The sequence below is a fragment of the Drosophila busckii genome, chromosome 3L (assembly GCF_011750605.1).
Source record: "Drosophila busckii strain San Diego stock center, stock number 13000-0081.31 chromosome 3L, ASM1175060v1, whole genome shotgun sequence".
Taxonomy (NCBI): Eukaryota; Metazoa; Arthropoda; class Insecta; order Diptera; family Drosophilidae; genus Drosophila; species Drosophila busckii.
The window spans coordinates 18,527,150-18,552,960 of NC_046606.1; the positions used below are offsets into that span (position 1 = coordinate 18,527,150).

Consider the following 25,811-nt stretch of genomic DNA (forward strand, 5'->3'; position numbering starts at 1 on the left):
CGCCCCGCCTGCCACTGCCCCACCATGGCTGTTAGAGTTAGTGTGCGACTTGCATATGAGCGAGCTCATTAGCGCTGTCATTAAATTGACCAAATTATTATGTAATTAGCTGTAGGCCTGACCCACTTAACTGTCGGCTTATCTGACGCGCTGACGACGGCTCAACAGCTGAAGGTAAGTCAGCAGTGCAAAGTAATTTTTATTTATTTATATTTTGCTTATAATTTATTAAGCTGCTTTGGCGGCACGTCGTCTAGACAGGAAGCGCTCTGGCAATGCTAAATGCATAAATTATGCTTACAACAGATATTTTTGAAATAAATGTTGTAATCAAAATGATTGAACAAAAATTGTTTGAAGAACAATGTAAATTGAACACAAAGATTGTTAATTATTATAAAAAAAAAGATATAGTATATCTCACTTAAATTCACAATCATAGGCACACATATTTTTAGACAGCGTTAATCAAATATTTAGTTTTTTTCTTTTGGCACTAACGCACGTATTTGCCATGAATTTTTTGTTTGCTTTATGCAAATTGTGTGAATTGATTTTTGCTTTTGCACATTATTATAAAAAGTACGCGCTATGTCGGTCAGTGGCTAACGCTTTCACTAACAGCTGCTGATGGCTAAATTGCTTTGGGTAAGTGCAGCCGGCCTTGCCAGCAATTTGTGCATACTGCTTTAGGCCATTAGTTGGTTGCGCATGCAATAGGCCATCAAATTATGACATGGCCAAGCGCAAATGAAGCACCTAGAAAAGGTTTGTTGACTTGACTTTACATAATGAGACCCTCCCAGACTGTGTGTGTGCCTTTCAAATGTGACGACAGCGACTAATTGAGAATTCCAGGCACGGCGCACTTTCATTGCTTTTGCGATTTTTGGTTTTCTTTGAATTGCTACTGACCAGCGCTAACTGCACGTGATATTGGCCAACTGGCCAATTGCAATAGCGTCTGCTTAGCCTCTGGCCCTATATAATGCGTGGGCTTGGGAAGTTGCAAGCACAGTTCAGCGACAACAGCCAAGAGCAGCAAGTGTCTCCAGCGCAGCGTCAACCCTCACTTTTGGATAAACTCAAATCAAGCGTGAAATCTCCGCAATGAAGGTGAGTTTAAATTATAGACACATCTGTTCAGCTCAGAGTTCAACGGAGTCAACTATTTGCAGTTCTTTATCTGCACTTTGGCGATATTGGGCGTGGCTCAGGCAGGTCTGCTGCCGCATCTGGAGCATCATGATCATCACGATCATCACGATCATCACGATCTGCATAATCATCATGCAGAGTTGTCTCATTTGCTGGACGCCGATGTGCACCATTCGGATGGCATTCATCTGGGCCACAGCTCGGCCGTGGTAATCGACGGCGCCGAGCATCATTTGGACTCGTTGCCGCATCCAGTGTATCATCATGACGGCTATGCAGCCCATGTGGATCACACACACATACACGAGCATGTCCATGCGCCAGCCAAGATTGTCAGCCACGAGCCCATACACGAGGTGGCGCCAGTGCATCATGTCCACAAGGTGGTGCATGACGAGCCACATCACTTCCTGCACTACAGGAACCCAGTGGTGGATCATCACATCATTGACAGCCATGCCCATGTGGATGAGCACGCCCATGCGCATGCGGACTTGCATCAATTCGATCACCATCATCATCACCATGCCGCGCCCCTTGTGCACCACCATCACTCGGCTCCATTGGTGCACCACCACTCCCACGCCGCTGTGGTCCATCGCGCTGTGGTGCCTGCCCATCTGGACGTCCACAGCCACGCCAATCTGCTGGCCTTTGCCAAGCATCATTTGCATGGCAAATACGGCAAAGTGAGAATCACTGAGACGCATTACTGATTGTGAGAGACCAACCATCCGCACTTATCCAACTGCTCGACGACACTTTCCATAGCTAATTTATTACGCACAATATTTAGTTTATAGAGCTCGAATAAACGAATTGAATTTTTTAAAATTTCCCCCCTCTCACTCTCTCTCGCTTGCTGAGCTCATCAAAGCTAAAGCAGTCAGTGGCCACTCAACAAGGTCGGGTAATACATCAAGCTGTGCGAGCCAAAGTAATTTACTTGCAATTTAAAGATAAACAGGCGCGATAATGTCTACAAAGCATAAACGTGAGTTGACGCCTACAATAGCAGGCAACAGCCACAACAGCAACAACAGCAGCAACAGGCAGCAAGCTCAAGCCCCATACATCATCGCGCTATCGTTGCAACCGCAGAGAGTGAAGGTGTTGCTGCTGCTTGCCGCATGCCGCATGCAACGGGCAACGTGCAACGTGCAACGTGCCACTTGCCTGCGAACAATTTCACGAAGCCAAACAGCCAACCAGGCAACCATGCATCGCTCGCTGCATTCGACCCTGACAACAAACGTAAAACGCAAAACGCTAAGGCTGCTGCTGCGGCTGCGGCTGCTTCTACTTCTGCTTCAGGCTGAGGGCGTCGTGTCCAACGGCATGCCCATGTTTAGCCAGCAAGTGGCTGCAACTAAAAAGCGCATGCGCAACACGTGGCTTAGACAGTGACAGTAGCAGCACCTTACACTCGCACCCCAAACATTTCTATGCGGCCAGCTCCCCTTACTTTACTTCATGCCGCTGGGCTCAGCGCTCAGCGAAGCGAAGCGTTGCAAGCTACGTTTGCCACCGCAATTTTCTAGTCGTGCGACGGCGCAGCGCGTGCCGCGCTCATTTTCATTTTCATTGCGAATAGATAGAGATATTGTCATGGTAAATAAAAGAGCGTCTAAGGTAGTTAGACTTTGATGTTTTCAACGGCAACTTTATGTTTTGCTTTTCTTTTTCTTTTTTTTTTTTGCATATGCCAGCAAATGACCAACAAATGGCCAAACAAATTCACAGCACCGGCGAACTCTGCTCTTTTGTCAACATTTGAGCGCTGGCAACTGCTTAACAACATCATCGTTTGTTTTGCGGGCAACATTGTTAATGTTGCTAACGCCGTCAAAATCGTGCCGCTCGAAACTGAACCAAACGCATCACGATCTTTTTGTTTTTGTTATTGCCTCGTTTGGGCTTCTCTGCTTTGTGGCTAGGTCGTGCAGTGCGTTTGCTTTGGTGCAGGCAATGAGCGTCAAATGCACCGCACGTTGCAATGAGTTTGACTAGCAACATTAGCAGCGGCAACTGCAATTGCAACGGCAACGGCAACGCCAACTGTTGCTGACATCGCAGCGTCTCAACACCTGCCAAAAATTGCTCAAGTCATAAATCACAGCAAGACGTTAGGTTTTCTGACATACACATTGACATATTTCAAAGGTGAATAGAGGGTATCTTAATGTTATGCAAGGAAGAGCATCGATTCATTCTTTTCGAGGATTTCGTTTCGTTGAAATATTTTTATTTACGCAATATATTATTGAAAGCAAGTTACCTTTGACATATTTATTTATAATATTTACTTCACCAGTGTAAATAAAGGCTACAGTCTTAGTTCAGTATTTCCCAGACTAGTAACAACTATAAACTTGTATTCAACACAAAGTAAAAATATAACTGCCGCCCTGCAGAAATGTCGCCATTAATAGCCACTGACGCTTTGCTAAATTTTTGCGACGTCAATTTTAAAATAATTTTATCAGAATCCGTAAGCAATATGAATGATAGAAAGTTTTTTTTTACTGTTTGTGCTTTGCATTTATTTAAGTTTTTTATTCTTGAAAAGAAAGATCATAAGATCATTATAAAAATATGAAATAAATTGTTCGACTTTGTCTGCCTACAGTGGACAAATTACCTAGATGTAGTAGTTTCGAAAATATAAAACATTTCTTAACTTTTGAAACCAGCCGTATAATAAAAATTAAAATATTTGTGGATTCGATTTGATTAAAGTTCTAATTTAAATTTGTTTGATTTTTGTTCAAATATCACAAATATAAATTTATAATAAATACATAATCAATTCTTATTATTAATAACTAAGAAAGGAAAATGATTTTTATAGTTTGTCTGATGCAAAAATTAACGGAGAATAGAATCAAATTGCGGGTATACCGGCCAGAGCTTAAAAATTAGTTTTATTAACCAACTAAGTGTGTTAATTATTTAAGTTTAATACAAGAGTTAAATAAAAAAGGACATAAAGATTTAAGTCTTTGTTTTGATATTTGGGAGTAAGTAGCGAAGTGTATCTCCAAGTCGCTCAACTTTTGACTATGGATTGTTTCACATCAAAACGCGTGTTGTGTATAAGAGAAGAGCTGTCAAAAGAAGATGATGCGTAAAACACCCGCAACCGCTGTTGGACGTTTGCCGTTGCGCTACGATTAAGTTCAGCGTAGTGTGGAAACGCTAATGCTCAAGATACACAAGAGAGTTTTTTTTTGGGGGATGGACGCGTGATGCTGCCGCTGGTGCCGCTGGTGCTGCTGGTGGCTGGGACAATGCCATAGTTTATATTGCGAGCAGTTTGAGTGCGATGGCTTGGCCTGGTCATTAGCAACATTGCAGCTGCGAATGCAACTGCAACTGATGCCGATGTGGATGGTCGTGGCCATGGCCAAGGCAAGGCAGCGGTGTAACAACAGTAGCGCTGGCAATTGCTGGCCACAAAGAGTGTCTAGGCGATTGCTGACTGCTGCTGACTGCCGACTGCCGTCGTCTGCTTGGCAGCGTAATTGTGTTAAAAATTACTCAGGCATCTTAATCACTTTGGTAAATATTTTGCTTGCCAGCCAGCAGCAGCAGCAGCAGCACCACCAGCAGTAGCAGCAGCAGCAGCAGCAGCAACTACAACAAAAGTGAACGAGGTTAATGCGCTGCAGCTGCAACAAGCGTCGCCAAGACTCGCAATGTTGCTAGCAGCAATTGTAGCAGCAGCAGCAACCACTCGCTTAAGACACACACGTACACACACTGAGACAGAAAGAGTGTTGTGTGGGTGTGCGTGTTGGCAATGTGAGGCAAACATGCAAAAGTCTCTGCCAAGTTTTCATTCATGAAATTGAGCAGCTTGTGATGCTCGAAGGCTGCCGGAGGGTTGGGGAATTTGTCGGTGCAGTCAGTTGATTGCATGTTCGAGCTCAGTTCATTTTCAACAGCATCAAGGATCAAATGCATTAAATACGAAACGTTGCCCAGCATCGGATGTTGCTACAAAAACATTCATGTTGTTGTTGCTTTTTATCAGGCATGCTCATCTCGCAGCAGCAGCAGCAGCAGCAGCCGGTTAAGTTGCAAGTTGCAGGTCCTCGACAAAGGCGGGTGGCGCACCTGCGGCAAACTGCTTTGCAATTATTACGTTTTGTTGCTTGTTTTTTCTTGGCATTGTTGTTGTTGTTGTTGGTTGTTGTTGTTGTTGCTTGCTGTGTCTTAGCTTTTTGCTGTGCAGGCCACCAAAGGCGATGCGAGTTATGCTAAATAAAGCTGAGAGTCCCTTTGCCTGAGCCTTGATGATGTTGCTGGCAGCTTCTGTTGAACTGTGCTACACTTTCTCTGCCTTTGCCTGCTTCTGTTGCTGCTGCTGCTGCTGCTGAGCACTCACCTGGGCATCATAATTTAGCTGCAATCATCATTATCGTTGGTTCGGCCGGCTGCTACCCCAGCACTGAGCACTGAGATTCTTGCGCAAAACGCCCGCACGTAGTCATTTTGGCATATTCTTTTTACAGGCAGCAAAAAATTGCAATTGGAACGAAACTTGCAACAGCAACAGGAACAGCTACAGCAGCAGCAGCAGCAACTGTCAGGTAGTCAGTCATTCAGTCAAGCAGTCAGTGAGTCTATCATTCAGTCAGTCACAGTGCGCAAAGTTGCCAGCAATTTGCTCAAATAAAAACGTAAAAACAAAATGCAGCCAGGAAGCTCTTGCTGATGCTGCGCATGCGTCTTTGGCAGCATATAATTGTCTTGGGCGAGCGTTGAGGATGCAACGAGCGACAAAGACAGACAAAGAGAGAGAGAGAGAGAGAGAGAGAGAATGAGATCTTTTGCGTTGATGCCACAGCTGGGGCGCAGCTACTGCCACTGCCACTGCACTAGCACGCTACTGCTGTCCATGTCCGGCGGCAATTGTAATTACCGCAGTTGCGCCTCCCGTCGTCCGAAGTTGGGCCAACGCCTTCGCCTTGGACAAATGCGCAGTAGCCTGGCATTTCAGTTACGCCTGCAGTTTGTTATTACGCGCATTATTCTCAGCTGCAGCCCTTTTGAGTGCCCCCTTGCCCCGCCCACTGTAGCGCGTCGCAGCGCAAGCTCAACTGATTGCATTCAAGCAAACACCGGCGGCCAAAGGCATTTGCATTATATTCGCATTGCAACATTAATTTTAAATTTAATTTTTTTGTTCTTCTTCTTCTTTTTATATTTTCTTTTTTTTTGTTTTGCTTTATTTATTTTTGTTAAGACTGTTGTGGTTTTCAAAAATGTTGAAAAAATGTTCTAGTTTTTAGTAAACTAATTAGCACAAGTATAATACAATTTCATAGTTAGTACATATTTTGGTTTTGCTTAAACTGTTACGAAATTTCATGCATAGTTTCAAGATTGATTTAAAATTGTAGTTTATTATTAAGAATGTTGTTTAGTTAGTTTTCGAGTTAAAGAAATTTATATACGTTCTGCTAAGGATTGTCGATTTCAACTTCAAGTTACAATACTTAAATTAAACTAAGCACTTACAAAATAAGCACAAGATTACACAGCACCATAAAAATAGAATCGATAGACGGAATTACATGCACTTAATGATAAAAATTCACTAAATGCTCGGTTAACCGAGCGGGTTGGACGCTCTTCAGAACGATTACAAATGATAGATAAGTAGCTTGGAAGTAATTTGATTTTGTTCTCAACTAATATCACAATGTTGCTCGCGTTTAAGCATTGCATTTTATTACTTCATGTTTATTAACATTATCTTAAATAATTGCTATTTTTGCTTAGAGTCTAGAAGGCAAAGTGTAAGCTAAGTTTAATAAAAGTCTTTTTGTTAATTTATCATTTAATTATTGTTTTAATTTACAATAAGTTTTTGTTTAGGTCGAATTCGAAAAGCGTTATAAAAATATGTTTGGAAGCGATTTGAGTAAAAATGTTAGATTTTCAAGGCTGAGTAAAGTTTTTACAAGTTATTTTAAGAATTTTGTAAACGATTTTTGTTGATTTTAGATTTAGTTAGTAAATGGAGTTTGATAAAAATACTTGACTTTTATTATATGTTTTTAAAGCCGCATTGTATGCTTAAATCTTAAACTTCTCTGAAGCATTAAGTTGAAAGAGTGTTTGGGCTTATGTTAGACTAACACCAGTTTAAAATATCATACGTATGTTATTGCTTGGTAAATAGTTATCTATGCATAAGTTGCTTGCTTTTATTAATAGTCAAATATGTTATTTATTGCAAAAATCGCAAATATATACAATGCTAAAGTCGACTGATGTATAAATCTTACTACAATATCAAGTTGAATGCGTATCAAAAATTGCTTTGTTTTATTCATTTATAATTTGGTTTAAGGCACTTCCGTGTGACGGAAATATACTAAATATACATTATTATTTAAATATCTTCGACATACTTGCTTAAGCATGAGTAACATTTTATACACGTCTCCGTCTGTGTGTGTGGCTTCAACTAATGGCGCAGCGACCCAGCTTAGCCACGTAAATCTTTTGTGTAACAAACCGTTGGACTGACTCCAAAGCGCAAAGAATTATGCTGATGAAAACAATAAAGTTGCAAGCGCACTAGCTCATGTTGCCCGCAAACTTCAAACTCAATTTTCGCGCTACAATTACAAATGATGGCTATAAATTGCCAGTGAGTTGCCTGCTGCCAACAAAAGACAAAGAAGTTATTTTAACGGCTAGTCTCGCTGCACTGCAGCTACGGCAACGACCCTCCGACCCTCCCCCCGACTCACTCCCATTCGACCTTACGGAAGTGATAATAAACGCACGACACGCGCGCGCGCGTCTACGCGGGCTTGTTTAGAGATTTATGCGTAGCGAAATCCGGACCGAGTTTTGCAAACAATGTCAACGTTAGCGGCAGCCAAAATGATGCACGGCCGTAAAGCAGTGTGCATTTGTGTGCGTGTGTGTGTGTGTGTGTTCGCCGGATTATGCAATGCGGCAACGAGCTGACACTAATACACTCGCCTAGTATCTGCACTGGATCGAAATCGAATCTCTGGCTAACCATAAGTCACAACTGCCTGCCACATGTCTGTGTTGCTTCTGTCAGTGTGTGTGTGTGTGTGTGTGTGTGTCTGTGATTTATGCCCCGCTGCAGCTGTGCGCCCCATAGCACCTGTCCCTCGAGCTAGCCTGTCAATTAATGCCGCCTTAAAGTTGCCACCAAAAACAAACTTTTGCCTTGCATTAATTGGCCCAGCAGCGGGTTAGCGGGTGAGCGTGTGGCTGCCACAATTACAAGCCAAAGGCACAAACTGTGCCATGTCTGCAGTTCGTGTTTACTTTGCCGGCCTACCTGCCCCCTGCCGCCACCCACACTTATTAAGGAATTAATTTAGTCATTGCAAAACAAGGTCAAACATTAGCCGCAAACTGCATTGCAGCAGTCCCCAGTCCTCAATCCTCAGTCCTCAGTCCCCAGTCCCATTTCACCCACGCTGCAATTGCCTTTTGAGCTTTCGTGTCGTCTGGTCGTTAAGCCCTAAAGAAGCAAAATTTCTATCCACTTGCCACCCCCGCAAAAGTAGCAAAGCGTGGGAAAAACTTGCCAAAAGACTTGTTGTTGGCGCGCCCTCGTCTGCTGCGTGCCAGACTGCAATATGCTCCCTGTCCCTGGCTCTGGCTCTGGCTGTGGCTGTGTGTGTGACTGCAGCTCCTTGTAAGCGATTTCAATTGCCCAAAAGCTTGTAAGCCAACTTCCGGCAAGAGGATTTTGTGCTGCCTTAAACAAATGCAAATAAAGTGCAACGAGGCAAGCCGTAAAAATTAAAAAAAAAAAAAAACTAAAAGAGCTGCAAAATCTCAGGCAGACACCATTTAATTATGTTGATCCAATAATTTATATGTCTTGGCCAAAATATAAATCATTTAAGTGTTTAGTGCACATGCCACAAACCAAAAAAAAAAAATAATAATAATAAAATAGAAAAGAAACAGAAAAGAAATCAAGATTTATGTGTTTGTATTCATTTCATTGTGTATTTTTTGCTTTTTTTGTTTTATTTTTTCGTCACATTTGTTTTATGTTTTTGTCAAAAAGTTTTGAACTAATAACTAATCATAACCAACTATAATAACATAAATTAATAATTTATTTAAATTTATATTTAGAATTAATAATCAATATTTCATAGGCGTACGAGAAAAAATGCATAATAAATAACGAAAACTTCAACTCGAAACAAATATCAAAAATATTGGCAAACAATAAACTTGCCACAAATGTCTTTTTGCTTCAAACTGGCAATTGTGCCCTTAAAAATTGTTCTTCAATTATAAGAGAAAACAGTGCAGATTTTATTTCATTTAATGAAAAAAAAAAGTGTTAATAAAATAAGATTTAAGCAAGCGAAAAGTGATTTTTGTTAAACAAAAAAAATAAAAAGATAATAATTTGTGTTGTTTTTGTACGAAGTTCAAATAGTTTGCGTTGTTGCTTTTGTTTTGCTTGATTTGTTTGTTTTGTGCCCTAGGGAGAATTCTTTGTCTGCTACTTGTTGTTGTTGTTGTTGTATTAGAGTTATGTTAAACTAAATTTAGAATTAAATTAATACAAATTTTTGTTGTCTTTTAAACGCTAATCACTTAAACAAAATCTAAATGCGCAATGCTGCAATTGTAAAAAAATCTATAATAAATTAGAGTGCTTTAAATTAGTGTGTATAAAATGTAAGTGTAAAAATAAATTAATGCTAATGTTTTTTAAATTTGTGGTTTGTCCGCTTTGCTTTACACTAAACTAAAAGTAAATTAGAAGTTATTTATTTTGTTTAGCATAATAATTTCAATTTTTTGTTCAAACAAAAATGCCACAGCGATCAAAGAGCACTGTGAGCACAAAAAGCTCGCTAAGCTGCGCTGCACAAAACTAAGCCTAATTAAATCGATAGACTAACTAAGCAAGTGAGTAACTAGCAGGCATACAAAATTAAAACGTTTTGTATCTGCGCGTGTACTGACAAACTAAATTGTGGAACATGGAATTGCTAGCTGTATCTGTATCTTTTTGTTGTCTAAAACATATTTAAGCGCAAGGCGCAGAACGTTACATAAAATACTTTTATATGTGTGGCGTATACGTAATGTACGTATACAATACGTATACGCATCTAAGCCGGCGGTTAGTTATTGGGGCTAGCTCAAGTGTTAGAACTAAGTAGAGGGGACAGGGGTTTTAAACGCTAATACGTTGTCTGGTGGTTTGAGTCAACTCTGTCCGTCCGTCCGTCCGTCTGTGTGTGTGTGAGGGTATGTAAAATAGTTGTTTAAGTTTAAATGTTGTTAACCTAGGCCTTTAATTGTAGGTAGTAATTAGGTTCTCAGTCTTCGCAGAGAGATTTTCCGTGTTGCGCTTAGCTAAAACTACAACTGCTTTACTCTAACTATGTGTGTGTGTGTGTGTGTGTGTGTGCGTGTTTGTGTGTGTGGCAAGCTTTAGCACTAAGCTGGGCAGGGCTGGGACTGCCGAGGCGGATTTAAAATGTCATAAACTGCCTGGCAGCAGCCGCATAGAGATACCGTTAGGCGCTTTCCGTCTTCACCACAATGGGCATGGGTCCACCCAAGCCAAGCGGCGACTTCTGCAGCAGCTCCTCCTGCTGCAGCAGCAGCGGCAGATTCATGTTCATCTTCATATCCAGCAGCGGCAGCGGCGACTTGGGCTCCTCACCACGCGGACCACCACCAACACCACCAGCACCACCACGTGATTCGTAGCGCGTGTGGGTGCGCATGTGGCGAGTAATCATGTCGCGACGACAGGCGGCGTACGGACACTGCGGACACTTGTAGGGCTTCTCGCCAGTGTGGGTGCGCTGATGCGTGGAGAGATGGTCGGAGCGCGAGAAGACCTGGCCGCACACCTTGCAGGTGTAGGGCTTGACCCCGGTATGGAGACGCATGTGGCGGGTGAGCATATCGGAGCGGGCAAAGGAGCGATGGCAGACATCGCAGGAATAGGCTTTGGTTATATCGTTGGCAGGATTGCGCGACTTGTGGCGTGAGGCCATGTGCTTGGCCAGGCGATCGTGCAGCGAGAACATCTGACCGCAAGTGGGGCATACATAGGCCACATCCGAGCCGGGCGGCATCTCCTCCACCACGGGCGACACATCCAGATTATAGCGCCAGGCCACAGTCTCCTTCGTAGTGGGCGAGGCCACATCGCCCTTGATCACAGGCACACCCACCGTCGTGGTGGGCACATGCGAGTGCAGCGGATGCATGGGCATTTCCATTTTGATCATGGCTGCCGCTGCAGCCGCCGCTGCTGCATGCGCAGCTGCTGCTGTCATGGCATAGGGCGACATGGAGCCAGGCGGCGCCAGGCTGGCGGTGTGCGTGCTGCTGGTCGAGTGTGTGCTGGAAGCGGGCGAGAGAGCATTCATGCTCTCCAAGCTGCTGGCGGCGCTCATGGAGGCGTTGGGTGGCGGCATCATGGCTGCGGCAGAGGCATGGTACGGAGGCGTGGCTGCTTTGGGCTTCCCAAGCTCATCGCTGCGCATGCAGAGATCCAGGGGACGCTCCTGTGGTGGCGGCATAGGCTTCTCGCCGGCGCTAGACTTCTTCTTGGCTGGCTTGGGACTGACGCGCGTTGTTGGTTGCGCTGCGGTTACCGAAGACTCGCTGCGTGGCGGCGAGGGCAGCGACGGCGGGGGCGAGGTGTTCAAGAGGACTGCTGGGAGCTGCTGGCTATTGCTCAGCTGCTGAGCTTGACTGTGAGTGTGGTGGATCTTGCCCTGGCCAGTGGGCGAGGTTTCCGTCTCGGAGGCTATGGAGGAGGGAGTGTGCTGCAGCGGCGAGGGATAGAGATCATGGCGACGGCGAAACACCTCGTTCAAGTACTTGGTATGCAGATAGTAGCCAAATAGCGGCGAGGGAATGGGAAAGTAGCGATCATATGGGCTGGCCATATGCTCAGTCTTAATGTCCACATGCAGCGGATTCTCCTTGGCGGCGGCGGCAGCAGCAGCAGCTACGGCGGCGGCATCTGACGCTTGCTGCGCAGTTGGCGTCGCTGCCATCTGTAGCGGACTCATGCTAATGCGCGGACTGTGCTGCTCGTCCTGATCATCGGAGTGCGAAAGCTCCTCGGCGGACAGCTCAGCCTCTGCCTGCTGCTCCTCATCACTGTCTGCGTTGAGCGCCTCACGCTGCTCACACTTTATATAGTTGGTAGCCTCCAATTGTTGCTTTTGTTTCTCATCCGCCTCTGCCTCATCATCATCGTCTTCATCCTCCAGTTCTTCTTCCAGCTCCATAGGCTCCGACTTGCAGGCCACCCCATGGTTGTTATTATTCACATTATTGCTGTTGTTGTTGTTATTATTATTGTTGTTGTTGTTGTTGTGGTGCAGCTTGTCCAGCACTTGGGAGAGACGCTTGCGCTTGCGCTGCTTCCAGGGCACTATATTGTTGTTATTCACAAACGGCTGATTGTTGTTGTGCTGCTCCACGCTGGCCACTGCCGCGGCTACGGCCGCTGAGGCCGCCGCTGCTGCTGCCTGTTGGTGCAAGCTCAGCGCCAGCGGCAGGTGCTGGTGGGGCAGGCCATGTGGATACTGCAATTGGGCGTAGGGCGCATAGTGCGAGGCGGCTGGCGCTTGCTGGGCCGCTGGCGCGTAGTGCTGCGACGGCGGCTGGTGGTGGTGGTGATACTGCGCCGGATGGTGGTGCGGATGATGGTTGTGGTAGTGGTGGGGATTATGCGAGCCGGCTGCGTGATGATGATGCCCCATGGGGTCGGTGCCTTCTGCCATCGTCATGAGGTCAACTTTTTGTGGCGTGGGCGTGCTGCGACTAGCAATCCTCCTCGATCGGTTTGACTTTAGCACCTGCAGCTTGCGCGGCCGCGGATTCTTGCGTGCTACCTGACGCGAGCGATTTGGCTGCAAGAAAAGTAAGCAAAATGGTTAAACACTTTATAAAATAAAAATCGTTTGATCGTTTGAGTTTTGTTTGAAGCTACCGTCATTTCTCTTAAATAACAATTTTATTTAGCCTAAGTTCATTTACATGCACTGCACTTATTGTTCAAATTTTATTTAAGCCTGCGCGTTAAACTTTTGCGTCACACGCGTGTTGCACGATTGCCATCTCGCTCTAACGCTTAGCAAACAGTGCTGCCAATGCGATTCCGGATCTGCTGTTATATCAAGTAGCGTGCAAAGCTTAAAGAGCGTAACAAACTGTTTGTATGCTAATTGCAGTAGGTGATCAGTATCAATAATTAGTTAATTTCCATTTAATCACTACAATATGTAGATAATTGAAGCAAGTACTGTCAATAGGAGTACCCTTTTAAATATTATCTCTGAGTACTTATTCATTATTGAGCACTTTTCGAAATCTGGTCACACGAGCAATTGGAGCTGCCAACTCTCAGAAAAATTGCAGCCGTATGTTTAAATCAGACATCGATAACTCCGATAATATTCAATCATCAATGACATTGAAGTTTCACTCGATGTTACTTCATTTCTAGATTGACATTATAACTGCTCAAAGATGTACGCAGACATTAATTAAAATGACATTTAAACTGATTACATGGAAGTTAAATTAAAGTGTTTCTGTCAATATTGAGGATAAATAAGTAGGTAAAGCGTAAATTAGAATTATTTGTAAATGACTTTCCCAAAATCCCGAATTCTTTCTGCAAAAAGAGCGAGATTGGCCACACGAGTGCCAATCAGTCAAGCATCAAAATTTGCTGCACTTGCTCTTGGCTTTCGCTCAAGAAATAAGTAAGATAAATCTTTGGCTCTATGCGCTGCCAAAATATTATATGGATATATATGGTAGTATATAAGATAAGTTGGTCGTTGCCCAGCGTCGACATTTGCTGTTTACGCTGCGTTAGTTTTATGCGTTTGGCGTTTTGTCACTAAATCTGCTGTGCTGCTCCCTGGTCACGCCCTGGACTTTAACTTGGACCTGGCACAACTGGCACTCATTGTGTACCAACAAAAAGCAACAACAACAAGTGACTCCAACTCCCGCTGAGGCGTTTTTTTTTATTACGCTGCCAAGCAGATTTTATGGCGCTCAAGTTTATGACGTCGCCTTGACCGTCGCCACGTCGCTGAGAGAGCAGCGGTGGTCACTCAGAAATCAATGAATGGCTGCCTTTGCCTTTGGCCACGGGGATTTTGCAACTACAACTGACTAAGCCCAACGTCTGGCGCCAGCATTCGCAAATAATTAAAAGTTACACACATGGAAGTGTAAGTTTAGTTCAACTGCCCGGTCGGCAGGGTCTCCAAAAAATCCAAGCCCTTTTTCGGTCACTGCCAACTGGCTGGCCAGGCGCACAGCGACTGCGACTGCGACGCCGACAACGTAGAGTGTGTAAAAGGGTGAAGGCGTGAGGCAGGCAGCGTCACGTCTGTAAGGACGTTTGCTGCATTGCGCTTATCCTTGTGATATATGAATATTGTGCACACACGCACACGCCGTCTGCTGTGGGCTGAGATGGGTATGGGAATGGGAATGGAGTGGTGGAGTTCTTGTACGCCGCACGCTTCACTTGGCATTTGGCTGCAAGTGCAGCGCAGCAGAGTCCTGGCCTGGCTTGGGATTGGGGTTGGGGTTGGCTTTGTGTCTGACATAAGCTGCCAGTTTATGGCGTTGGCGCTGGTCGCCGTTGTCCTTCTGTTTTGCAATTTGCGCCTACAACAGTCCGAGTCCATGTCCGTGTCCTTAACGGTCACGTGTTTGCTTTACGTGTTGAGAAAATGAAAAGCGTTCAAATGAGTCGAACGAGCCACTGCTGGGGTGTTGAAGTGCCAGCCAACATGGACACCTGTGTCCTGACCTCGTCCTGTGCCAGTTAGTGGCTTGTTATTGTTATTGTTGTCGCACTCGTTTAATTCAGTGCAGTGCGTGCCCTGCACGTGTCCTCTCGCTGCTCGCTTTAAACTTTTCTTTTATTCGCACTAACTTTTTCGATTCGGCCAACTTAAATGGGAATACACTTAAAAGTTTGCTCGTTATGCGAGCTCCATATCAACATAATTCATATCCCATTTGCCATTTGCCATTCGCTATTTGCTTTTCCTATTGTGTCATGGCTGCCCCCTTGCGGGTTACCGTTACTGCAGCTACAAAATGGCGAATGGCAATTAATATTCTTAATTAGCGCAATTAAACAACGCAGCACTGACAACTAGGCGAAAATCCAACAGCTTTTTACGCCAATGCTACGCTACACATTTTCCCCGCATTTTTATTTCTGTGCCAAAAAGACATTGAGTTCAAATTTTTTATTCTTATGTATGGTATATGGAAAAAATACATAATTTTTCACGCCGTTGACGTGACGACTCGACGCACGAAACCGGGAGTGGCGGTGGCGGTGGCGGCGGCGTTGGGGAGAGTTGGCCAAGGCTGCGCTGGCTGAGGCTTGTTAGCACGCAAGGCGGCGCGGCCAAAAAGGAGTCGAGGCAGATTTTTGATTTATTGCAACAGATTTTCATAAAATTCTTTTTATTCGCTTAGCTGCTGCTGCTGTTGTTGCTCTGGCTGGGGCAAAGTTTGGTGTGAAATTATGCTAAATGAAGTGTTAATTTTATGTTGGTCGCGCTGACTAATTCCTCTTATTCTCTTAGCTATAAACAGCAGTTTGTTTATGCAATTCCACATAAAAACATTATGCCTTATGGCTGGCTGGCCTGGGCTAACAACAAAAGCCAAACATCTACTCATGTTGCCATTTAGTTGCTGGCTCAGCAGCAGCAGCAGCAGTTCCATTAATGAACCAAGACTTGAAATTAAAAATCTAGCAAACAATTTATTATTCAACTAAAAGTGCCCCTCAAACACCGCAGACAGTCACTAAAAAGCAAACTAAAATTAAAATAAAATAAAATGAAATAAAAAATGAAACAAAAAGCTGGCGCTACAGCGAAACATGCTTGTAAGCAAATGTTTGCTGCTTTTAACTGGCACAGCCGTCGTGTCATTTATAAGAAATAAGTATCTATGCTTTGCTTAATGAGCAAATGGCGCTCAATTTGTGTTGCAACTTTTTGCTTGCCCAAGCGTGTTGCCATTGTGAACTAGAAAGCTTCATGAAACTGCCTACAAAAATTGTAAAATTTGCAATGCCAATGGAAATGTGAAATGTGATTCATTGTCATATTTTTTGTTTGTTAATTGCTGGCAGTTTAATTATGACAACAGTTTTAACACCAAATAAAACAATGCGAATAACAAAAGCAACGGCAATAAGAGCACTTTATATTGTTCTTCAAAAATGCAACGTAGTCACCAAGATAGCGACGGGGGAGTGGGAGTTGGGCAACCAATGGCGCTCACAATGGGCGCCGCTTGGCTACAACTATGTGTATCTTTGTGTGTGTGTGTGTGTTTATTTAACATGTCACGCTTATTACACACACACAGAGAGATACACACGCAAGCTGAAACTTGATGAAGTTTTACGTTGTTGCTGTTGCTGCTGCTGCTGTTGTCGCCACAGCGATAAGCCAGCCCCGACAAGCGAACACTTCACAAAGTTAACTAAACAAAATTGCAGAAATTAAAATGTAAACAAATTGTGTGCACAACGCAGTAGACACGCCCTAGGCCACAGCCACAGCCCCCCACACATAAAAAGGTTCGCGCGCACGGCGACAACATTGAAAAGCAAAAAGCGACTCCTTTATTAGCGCTAGTGTTTGTTATTTGCACAAAATTGTTGGCTTACATTCATATGGTATGTTCATATGTTATTTTGGTAGCTGGACAGTTGGGCCTACATATGAGCAGCCTTTGAGGCTAAAGCTAGCAAATGTCTGGCTGACGCCATTGAGCAGTTGAGCACACTTCACCAGCTTGAGCAACAGCAACACCAACGTGATACGCATTGATAATGGCAGACAACAGGCTTAGTGAAGATCCAAGCACAGCGCAGCACAAAAGCAAACAAAAGCATGACGCTGCACAAACATGGCTAATAAAATAAAACGCCATTTACTCACTCTAAACTAAGGCAACAATCAACAGTGTGTAAGTGTGCATAAGAAAATAAAGTGCACTTCAAGTGTAGCAAAAGCAAAAGCAATTTGTTTTCAACGCCCACGCGCTGAGCAAGCGCCAATGAGCAGAGACCGCAGCAGCACGCTGAACACGCCCCAAACAGACAATTCCATTTTCATTACAATTTCCAGCTTGTTAGAAAGCTCATTTTAATTGATTTAAAATACGAACACACACACAAACACACAGACGGCTCAACAATATTAATGATTGAGTATTGCTGTCCCGCTCGGCGTTGTAATTGTTGCTGCTGCCTGTTGCTTTCGGCCGGCTTTCGGTCGCTGCTTTGACGCTTTGGCGCACTGCAATTAAATTGATCACTCTGTAATTTAACATACGAACGTATGAATTGATTTGTTTTCGTTTTTGTTTTTTTAGCTGCTCATTAAATGTCGAGCCAAATTTGACGTCAATACGTAAGCTAACGATATGCTAATTGCTCTTGTCGTTATATTTGCAGCGATAGCTGTTGCTGTTGCTGCTGCTGCTGCTGCGGCTGTTACATTGATATCATTAATTAAGTGCATCATTGAAACCTCTGATCTGCGGCCAGAGATTGACATGCTACCTACGCCGCCTGCTGCTGCTGCTGCTGCTACTGCTGCTGCTGCTGTTTGCTACCGTTGCAGCAAGTGGATAATGCCAGATAATGGCAATTTCCTGCCACTTGGCAATTGTTGCTGTTACACCCCTCAGCAACTAGCAGGCGCGCGCTCACACACACACACACACAGACACACAAACACATGGACATGCCCCCGGCTGACCGCAGCTTAAATAAAATTACATTCAAATTCAATTGTAAATGCATTTTATCTGTTGGTTTTGTGCTGCTGTTGTTGTTGTTACTGTTGCTGCTGGTGTTGGTTCGACTTACCAACAACGCTGCTGTAAACTGCAATCATGTTGCACATTTTTCTTTGGCATCGCCCGGCTTTGGCCAAAGCTTCGTGTCCGAGTCGAGTGCGAGTCTTCTGGCCTAGACGCTGGCCTTTTACAATCAAATGTAATTATTTTTGCAATATACACCTTCAGCTGCTGCTGCTGCTGCCGCCGCCGCCGCCACTATATGTTGCCGGCGTGGCAGCAACAAGTTGCTTAGCATACTTCCGTTTACCACAAAGGCCGGGGGATCGCGTGATCAAAGTCAATTTAGTTGCGATATACAGACACATTTGTTTTGTTTTTGTTGCTGCTGCTGCTGCTGCTGCTGCTGCTGCAGTTGCAGTTGCACGTGGGCTGGGCCCAACGATCCTGTCGTCATATGCTGCTGCTGCAAGTTCTTTTAGTTGTTTTTGTTCGCCTCTTCGGCTAAATTAAACCATTGCCGCCTTATCGAGGAGCAGCGAGCAGCCAGCAGGCGCCGCAGCCTTCAACGAAATGAGCATGAAATGGGCCAAAAGGAGAATTGGCGCTGCTGCCCAGGGTTGAAAGCATTGAACCGGTTACTATAGCATGAGCACGAGTGTCTAGGCTAAGCCCAAGTTAAATGACTCATAAATGTGCATGAAATAAACTGCAAACAATTTGATGATCATTCATACATTTCAATCGAAGCGCAAGGAGTCTAAGCCACTATTTAATTAACTACCAGCTAAGAGTCTGTTAAGAGCCACAGCTTGTGTTAACTAATTCTGCTTTGGGGCTTCATTCTCTTTGACCTTCTACTTCCTGTTGCCATTTTTTTGTGGCATCTATCGCTGATCGTCAATCTCCTACTCAATGCAGAAATGTTTATCATAATTAGCCACACGATTTTCTGCTTAATTGCCAAAACGGCAAAGCGGCAAAAAATATATTAACATGGAGCAGAAACAGCAAACGCCTGCAGCGAAAAGTTTTGTAAAATATTTAACTAAATAATTTTTAAATTCTACTCATTTCATGCTAATTATATGACTAGCCAAATGAATGAATGAATGGTTTAGTTAGATGGATGGTTGCTTTTGGTTGAAACGCCCGCCATTTTGGGCCTTTGAACTGACGACTGCCAGAGTCTCGGCAGCGACTTGAAAATTATTTAATTTTAACCTTTGGGGGCCAGCAATCATCATTAACTACGCGCTGCGTATTTGCTTAGCAGCGGTTTTGTTGGTTGGTTGGTTGTTTGTTTGCTGCTCCCCAAAAGGTTTTGGGTCAACGTCAGCTGAAGCAAAAGCTAAAGACAACCCGAGGGCAGCCTACAGTCCCTGACGAAAACGTTTGCACCCCGCCCGCGCTGATCGCTGATCGCTCAACGCTCGTCACTCGTTTATCAACCGTAAGCGATCTTTGCAATTAGCCTTAAACGATTTTTGGCTCAACACTCACGCATTGCCATCTGGGTCAGCTTCGGCCCCGTCGCAGTTGCAGTCGCAGTCGCAGTCGCAGTCGCAGTCTCATTCTCATTCGCCTGCTGTCCGTCACATTATCAGAACGAAATTATCGTATATCATGCGGCGGGGCGGCGGTTTCAGTTCAGTTCAGTTCAGCTCAGTCGATGCTCTCTGAGAATTGCACTCGTTACGGGCGCATTCTCATAGTGCCGTATCTTTCGAGCTTGACGTCGCTGCATATTTATTTTTAATCATCTTTGTGAAAGCAGGTGAAATTTTTGGCATTTATGAAAGTGCAGCGTGACTGGCACTGGGCAGGCAGTTCCCAGTTCCCAGTTCCCAGTGCGCAGTGCTCAGTGCAGTCGGCGGTATATAAAAATTAATATAGATTGCAAAGTGCAGATACTCCCCCCTCCAGCTCGGTGTGTTGCCTTGATGGGGGATGAGCAGCGACGCCAACACCAACGCCAGCAATTTTCAACTGAAACATGAAAGTTGCCTCAACTAAATTTATTATGCCAAAGGCCGATTATTATCGGGTAGCCAAATTATATATGCGCGCGCGCACATGATGCGCATTAAAGGGTTGCAGTTGCTGCCGTTGCTGTTCCCACCAGAAGCAGCAATAGCAACATGTTGCTGGCAACATTACGTTCGTTCGTTCGTTCGCTCGCTCGCTCGTTCGATCGTCCGGTCGATCGATTGCAGCAACCACAAGGCAAAACTATAAAATGTCGCAGACTATAAATCCACTTGGAGCAATAAATTTCTCAAAATGTCAGCACAGGCTCCCGCATTAATTACAGCGACCATGCCATGTTGCTGTTGCTGTTTTGCTGTTATTGGAGCCTGTCTGCGCCTGTCTGCAACACCCGCATCGAGGTCGTTGCTGCAGTTGCAGTTGTTATTATTATTGCTGCTGCTGTTGTTGTTGTTGCTGTTGTTGTTTCAGCCTGTTGCCGGTTTGTTGTATTGGGTAATGTGAGACCCAGCGATTGGCAACTTGTAATCAATAGCTGTAACCACCAACGGGCACCAACACCAAACGCACCACAAGCGTGCAGTTGCTGCTGTTGCTCATGTTGCTGTTGGTGTTGCTGGTGTGTTTGCTTTTGACCGCAAAGCAAGTGCAAAGCTAAAGCTTTCAATTTGCTTGTCGAGTACTGCGTGCAGCAGGCAAAATAGCCAACAAGTTCTTTCAATTTGTGTTGCAGTCGCATTGCCAGGTGGAGAGACCGGCAACCGGCAACCAGCAACCAGCAACAGCAACACTTGAAAGCATATTCAAAACTATTGCAGGCTGCGCATGTTTTACGCCGCATTTTGATTACCTACAAGCCGCTGTCGCTGTCACTTTGCATTATGGCAAATGGCAACTGGCAACTGGCAACTTGCAAATGGCAGTGCAGGGCCAAAGCCACAGACGCACGCAAAACGCTTTGGGGACTTTGCAATTGGATTTATCAAGCGGACTGCGTATGCCGAATTGCGTATTGGTGTGTGTGTGTGTGTGTGTGTGTGTGTGTGTGTGTTGAACGTCATCAGCGATAAGCGCAAGCATGTGTCGAAAGTTGGATAAATTCGTACTTTATTGTTTAGTTGAGAGATTGAAACAATCAACTCTGATTTGGCAGGAGAGCGAGAACAGGTTTGTTTTTTTTTTTGAAAATTCATGCTGTTTGCTTATTATCGCGCAATTATGTTGTATTTGATATGTTAATTTCATAGTTTGTTTTGCTGATTGGTGGCCGTCATGAATAGAACATAAAGCCAGAAAGCAGATATCGGATATACATACGTATGTATTTTAATTTATGCAGCTCGTGTTGCTCCTGCTGATTATGGCTTTTTGATTGTCTCTTTTAACCATCGGCAGGTGTTAATTGATTCTCATTGGGACTTTTGTTGCTTACTAATTTGAGTCGTTTGTGCGCTCAGTCTTAGACCGTTAGCAGCGCTGCTGAACATATAATATTACTTACTCGGTTATGACAAGACGGCGACAGTAACAGTGAGAAATTTAGGCACATCAATTTACTATCACTTGTGTGTGTGTGTGTGTGTGTGTGTGAGAGGTGAGACTGAGAGCAGACTGAATGGATTGAATGCATGAATGGAACTGCGCTTGGCTCTGTCTGCGGCTGCAGCTTTTCTTCACATATTTTGTTAATTAAGCTGTATTTCATGTCGAGATACATTTATGAATAAGACCGAACCAAAAAAATCACATACAGTTGCAAAAAACAACAACAGCAAAAATGCTTGAAAAATGTTCACAGCCGAGTAAAGTGAAATGACAACGGCAACAAATGTGATGACACCAAAAGCGCGTTGCTTTTGTTGGGCGTGTCAAAAGAAATTTGAACAAATAAATTAAAAATTAGCTGCCGGCCATACAGACAGACAGATAGACAGACAGACAGACACACAAAAAGTGAGCCAACGAATCAGATTAAGTTGTAGTTTGCTTTGGCTGGCAAACGGCCTTAATCGCTTACCCATTCAAAGGTCGTCGCTAGCTCGAAGCCTCGTCTATATAATCTACTATATAGTCATATTGACGTCATGTTGCCAATTTTCATGCTGCAATTTGAACGTCGCCAATGTTCGACAAACTGTCGCAAGCAATTAATCTTCAAAACCCAGCAAAACAGCAAAGAATAATGAAAAAACAAAACACATAAGAGCAGCAGCAGCAGCAGCGGCAGCGGCAACAGTTGCAGTGAGTTTTTTATGACAAAACTTGGCAATCTGTCTAAAATGTTCAACTTCACTCATTTTCAATGGCAGTTGCAATTCCTTAGCGGCCGACTTAGAAGGTCGCCTGCCGTGCAACGCCCGCAACACAAAGCTGCCCCGCACGACGCTGAAGCAGGAGGAGACGCAGACGCAGACGCAGACGGAGACGAAGACGCAGACAGCAATCTCAGACGGCTGCCAGACTAAAAGCTGCAAGTTGAAGCTGCAAGCTGCGTTGCGAAATTCATGCGAAACACAAGACGACACTTGAATGTTGCAAGCTGGACAGGCGCACATGATCGATACGAATGCAATCTGTAGACCCCGGTTGCTGCCCCCTCCCCCTCCAATGTCTGTCCTACAGCATCGCACGCATTTAATTCCAAAATGCGTTTCAGTGCTTAGTGTGTGTTGATGTTTTATTTTTGTTTTTGTTTTTGTTTTTGCGCTGGCGAAGGTTGGCAAGCATTGTCTGTGCATGGTCAGGCCAGGGTTGCCATTGCCAACCAAAAAATGACACAAGCACACACAAATGTAATAAAATAAAACATAAAGCAAAGCAAAGCAAAGCAGCTGCGTCGACGACTTACCTCGCTTGAGTTAGGATCTGATCACTAGCGCGCTATTCGCTGGCATATTCTGTAAGCAAAGAATAACAAAAGCTGTTAACAGTTCTCATTGTCAAATCGAAGATGCAGCAACAGCAACAGCAACAGCAGGTGCTGCTTTCTTTCTATTTTTTAGCTCGTTATAGAGTTGATGTGGCAACTAGCTCGGCTCGGCTCGGCTCGGCTCGGCTCGGCTTCTAATATGATCGAACACATGTATGTGCCATGTGTTAACATTTTTGTCGATGTGCTTGTGACAAATTGTTGTGGCGAGCAAAACTCTTTTACATTTAGCTACTAATTGCCACAGCAATTAAAGTAAACGCACTCAAACGAGCCGAGCATCATTAATCAAGCTGCAAATCTGTCCAAAAGCTCTGCGAGACTCTGACTAGTTCTAGTCAGTCTCGTTGTATAAATATTTATGTCATAACTAACAGCAAACTGACTTTCAATATTTGCACAAATTTTTTATAATTTTATTTAATGATTTTTTTTATGGTCTCTTTTGAATTTGAGTTTGTGGCTCAAGCAGACTGCGTGGCTATGAATTCGTTTACGGATCGGATCGGATCGCTCATGAATTTTGTATTTTTGCATAAATTTACGCAACATGTTGCTGGGCGCGCGCGCGCTCATTGCAACATTGCTGCCGTTTTGCCGTTTGCCGTAGTGGACATTGATTGATTGAGTGTTTGGCAATAAATGCGAAAAATTAGTAGAAAACCAAAGCGTTGCCACCCACCAAAAGGCCAAAACAGAAAGCCAGAAACCGTTGTTGCCCAATTAGTGGGGCGTATTCAGCAGCCCCTTCAAAACAAAAAAAAAAAAAAAATTCCCAAAAAAAAGACAGAAGCAGTGGCAGTGACTACAAAGGCCTGAAAAGCCGCTGGCAGCGCCAAGCCAAGCAAGAGGCAAGATTTAAAAATCGCTTTACATCTCTGATAAATGATCGTGCGGGACTTTAAATAAATTATAATATTTTACTCATTAATTATATTCGCTGCAGTAGCAACAAATCAAAGGCCAATCTAATGTCGCAGACAAGTGACAACATCGATCGATTGCTGGCAAGCTACCTGATTGCTGCTGAGTTCTAGTTGCCGTTGCCTTTTTTGGTCAATGTCAAACAATTAACAATTGCCGTAGTGTGTGTGCTATTATTTGTTAATTATTTAGCTTCAATTGTCAAACAAAATGCTATTTGCATTTGACAATTGTAAACGTTTATTATTGTTTACAGTTGTTGCTATTGTTGCTAATTGGCTTGTTGCTGGCATAAATGGCGACATGTTGCTGGCTGGGGTGACAGCGTCAACCCTTGTAACCGCAATAGTTAACTGTTCATATGTGTGTGTGTGTGTGTGTGTGCTGGCATTTGCCACCTGTTGCAATTAGGCATGCAACATGGCATGTTGTTGCGGCTGTTGCCAATGCGGGTGTGCAAATAACCAAAAAAAAAATAAATTTATATATAAATATATGTATACATCGAGAAACAACAGCAACCATGTGCCACATGAGCAACAGCTATTTGTGTGTGGAATGGCTACCGCAGCAACTGTTGCTGCTCTGGCTGTGGCTATGGCTGTGGCTGCTGCTGCAGCTGTGCGACCTTAACAAATATGCCGCCCCAAAAAACTTGTTTCTAAGCATATATCTCAGCAATGTTGCAGCTAGCTGGCGAGCTGGCCAGCGACATGAATTTATTAGCGCAACAATTTTGAAAAACGCTTTAACGAAAAAAAAAGAAAAAAAACATACAAAACGCAGCTGTGTGTTGATAAACTCTGGCTCTGGCCACTACAACTACGACGCGCATACGGCATCGAATTCTCTGGCGTCTATCTTATCGCGCACCCACAACAACAGCAGCCACGGCAGCATCAGCAGCATCAGCAGCGTACGCAATATTGCTGCTGGGGCTCCCATGGCGTTATCTAGCCATTGAACTGCGTGCCCTGCCCTGCCCTGCGCTGAACCTTGGCCCAGCGCTGCTATTTGTGCGTAAATTGGTACAAGGCAAAGCTATGTAGTTGCTATTGCTTTTGTTGCTGGCGGACAACGCCTACTCAAAAAAGAAATATATATATATACAAATAACGAATGAGATAGGGAGAGACAGAAACTAAAGCGTTCGTCGATAAACATCACAGAGCGTTATTGAAATTGGAATTTCAAATGAGCGTGTTGGAGCTCACGAGTGAAAATCAGTTCAAAAGATTCTGTGGCTGTGTCTGTGTCTGTATCTGTGTCTGTGTTGTGAGAAAATAGCATTTCTATCGTTTAGATTTTATTGTATATTTATGCATATCTGAAAACCGTTTGACTTTTGCAGTTAAACTTTCAAATGCAATTAGCTACAAGCATAAATTACACACAGAACTTAAGCTCAGCTGACCAACAGCAACCAACAGCACAGCACAGCACAGCTCAGCGTAAGTAACACAAGCTATTATTAACATGATTGCGCGGCTTTGGACACCCTCTAAAAAAAAAAACAGAAACAGAAACAAAACACAACAGCAGCCACTGCACAATAATGGCCACTGGCTAGCCTAGGCCACCTACTACAATCAACGAGGCGTGCATGCAACTTAGAAATTGCTGCTTGCCTGCCTCGCAGCAGCAACAGCGCAAAATTAGCAGCGCGTGCTAAACAATTGGCCCAGGCAACAACACACCCACACACACACACACACACAAAGAGAGGGCTACTGGCTCATATTGTTTTACAGCTGCACGGCACAGCAACATGCGCAAATATGGCGGAGGCAGCAGCAGCGACAGCAGCAACATTCAACGCTAGCTTTGGTAATTGCAACAATTTAACGGTCTGTCGCTTTGCTTTTGCGCTTAAGTGTACTTTGGTGTGCTATCAACTCGCAAACTGCAATATACACTGCAG

At 44.2% G+C, this 25,811-nt stretch overlaps 2 protein-coding genes across 2 annotated transcripts; one reads left to right on the forward strand and one right to left on the reverse strand.

Annotated features, from left to right (window-relative positions):
- Nucleotides 1–425: 425 nt before the first annotated feature.
- LOC108599195 (histidine-rich glycoprotein) lies at nt 426–1,990 on the forward strand. The gene is made up of 2 exons (XM_017985990.2): nt 426–1,116; nt 1,179–1,990. The coding sequence occupies exons 1-2, from the start codon at nt 1,111–1,113 to the stop codon at nt 1,872–1,874; spliced, it is 702 nt and encodes a 233-aa protein (XP_017841479.2). The 5' UTR covers nt 426–1,110; the 3' UTR covers nt 1,875–1,990.
- A 7,930-nt stretch (nt 1,991–9,920) lies between these two features.
- On the reverse strand, nt 9,921–13,226 carry LOC108601004 (dendritic arbor reduction protein 1). The gene is made up of 2 exons (XM_017988869.2): nt 13,169–13,226; nt 9,921–13,088 (listed from the first exon to the last, which is right to left on the reverse strand). Exons 1-2 carry the CDS (start codon nt 13,172–13,174, stop codon nt 10,722–10,724), a joined length of 2,373 nt encoding a protein of 790 aa, XP_017844358.2. The 5' UTR covers nt 13,175–13,226; the 3' UTR covers nt 9,921–10,721.
- Between the last annotated feature and the right edge of the window lie 12,585 nt (nt 13,227–25,811).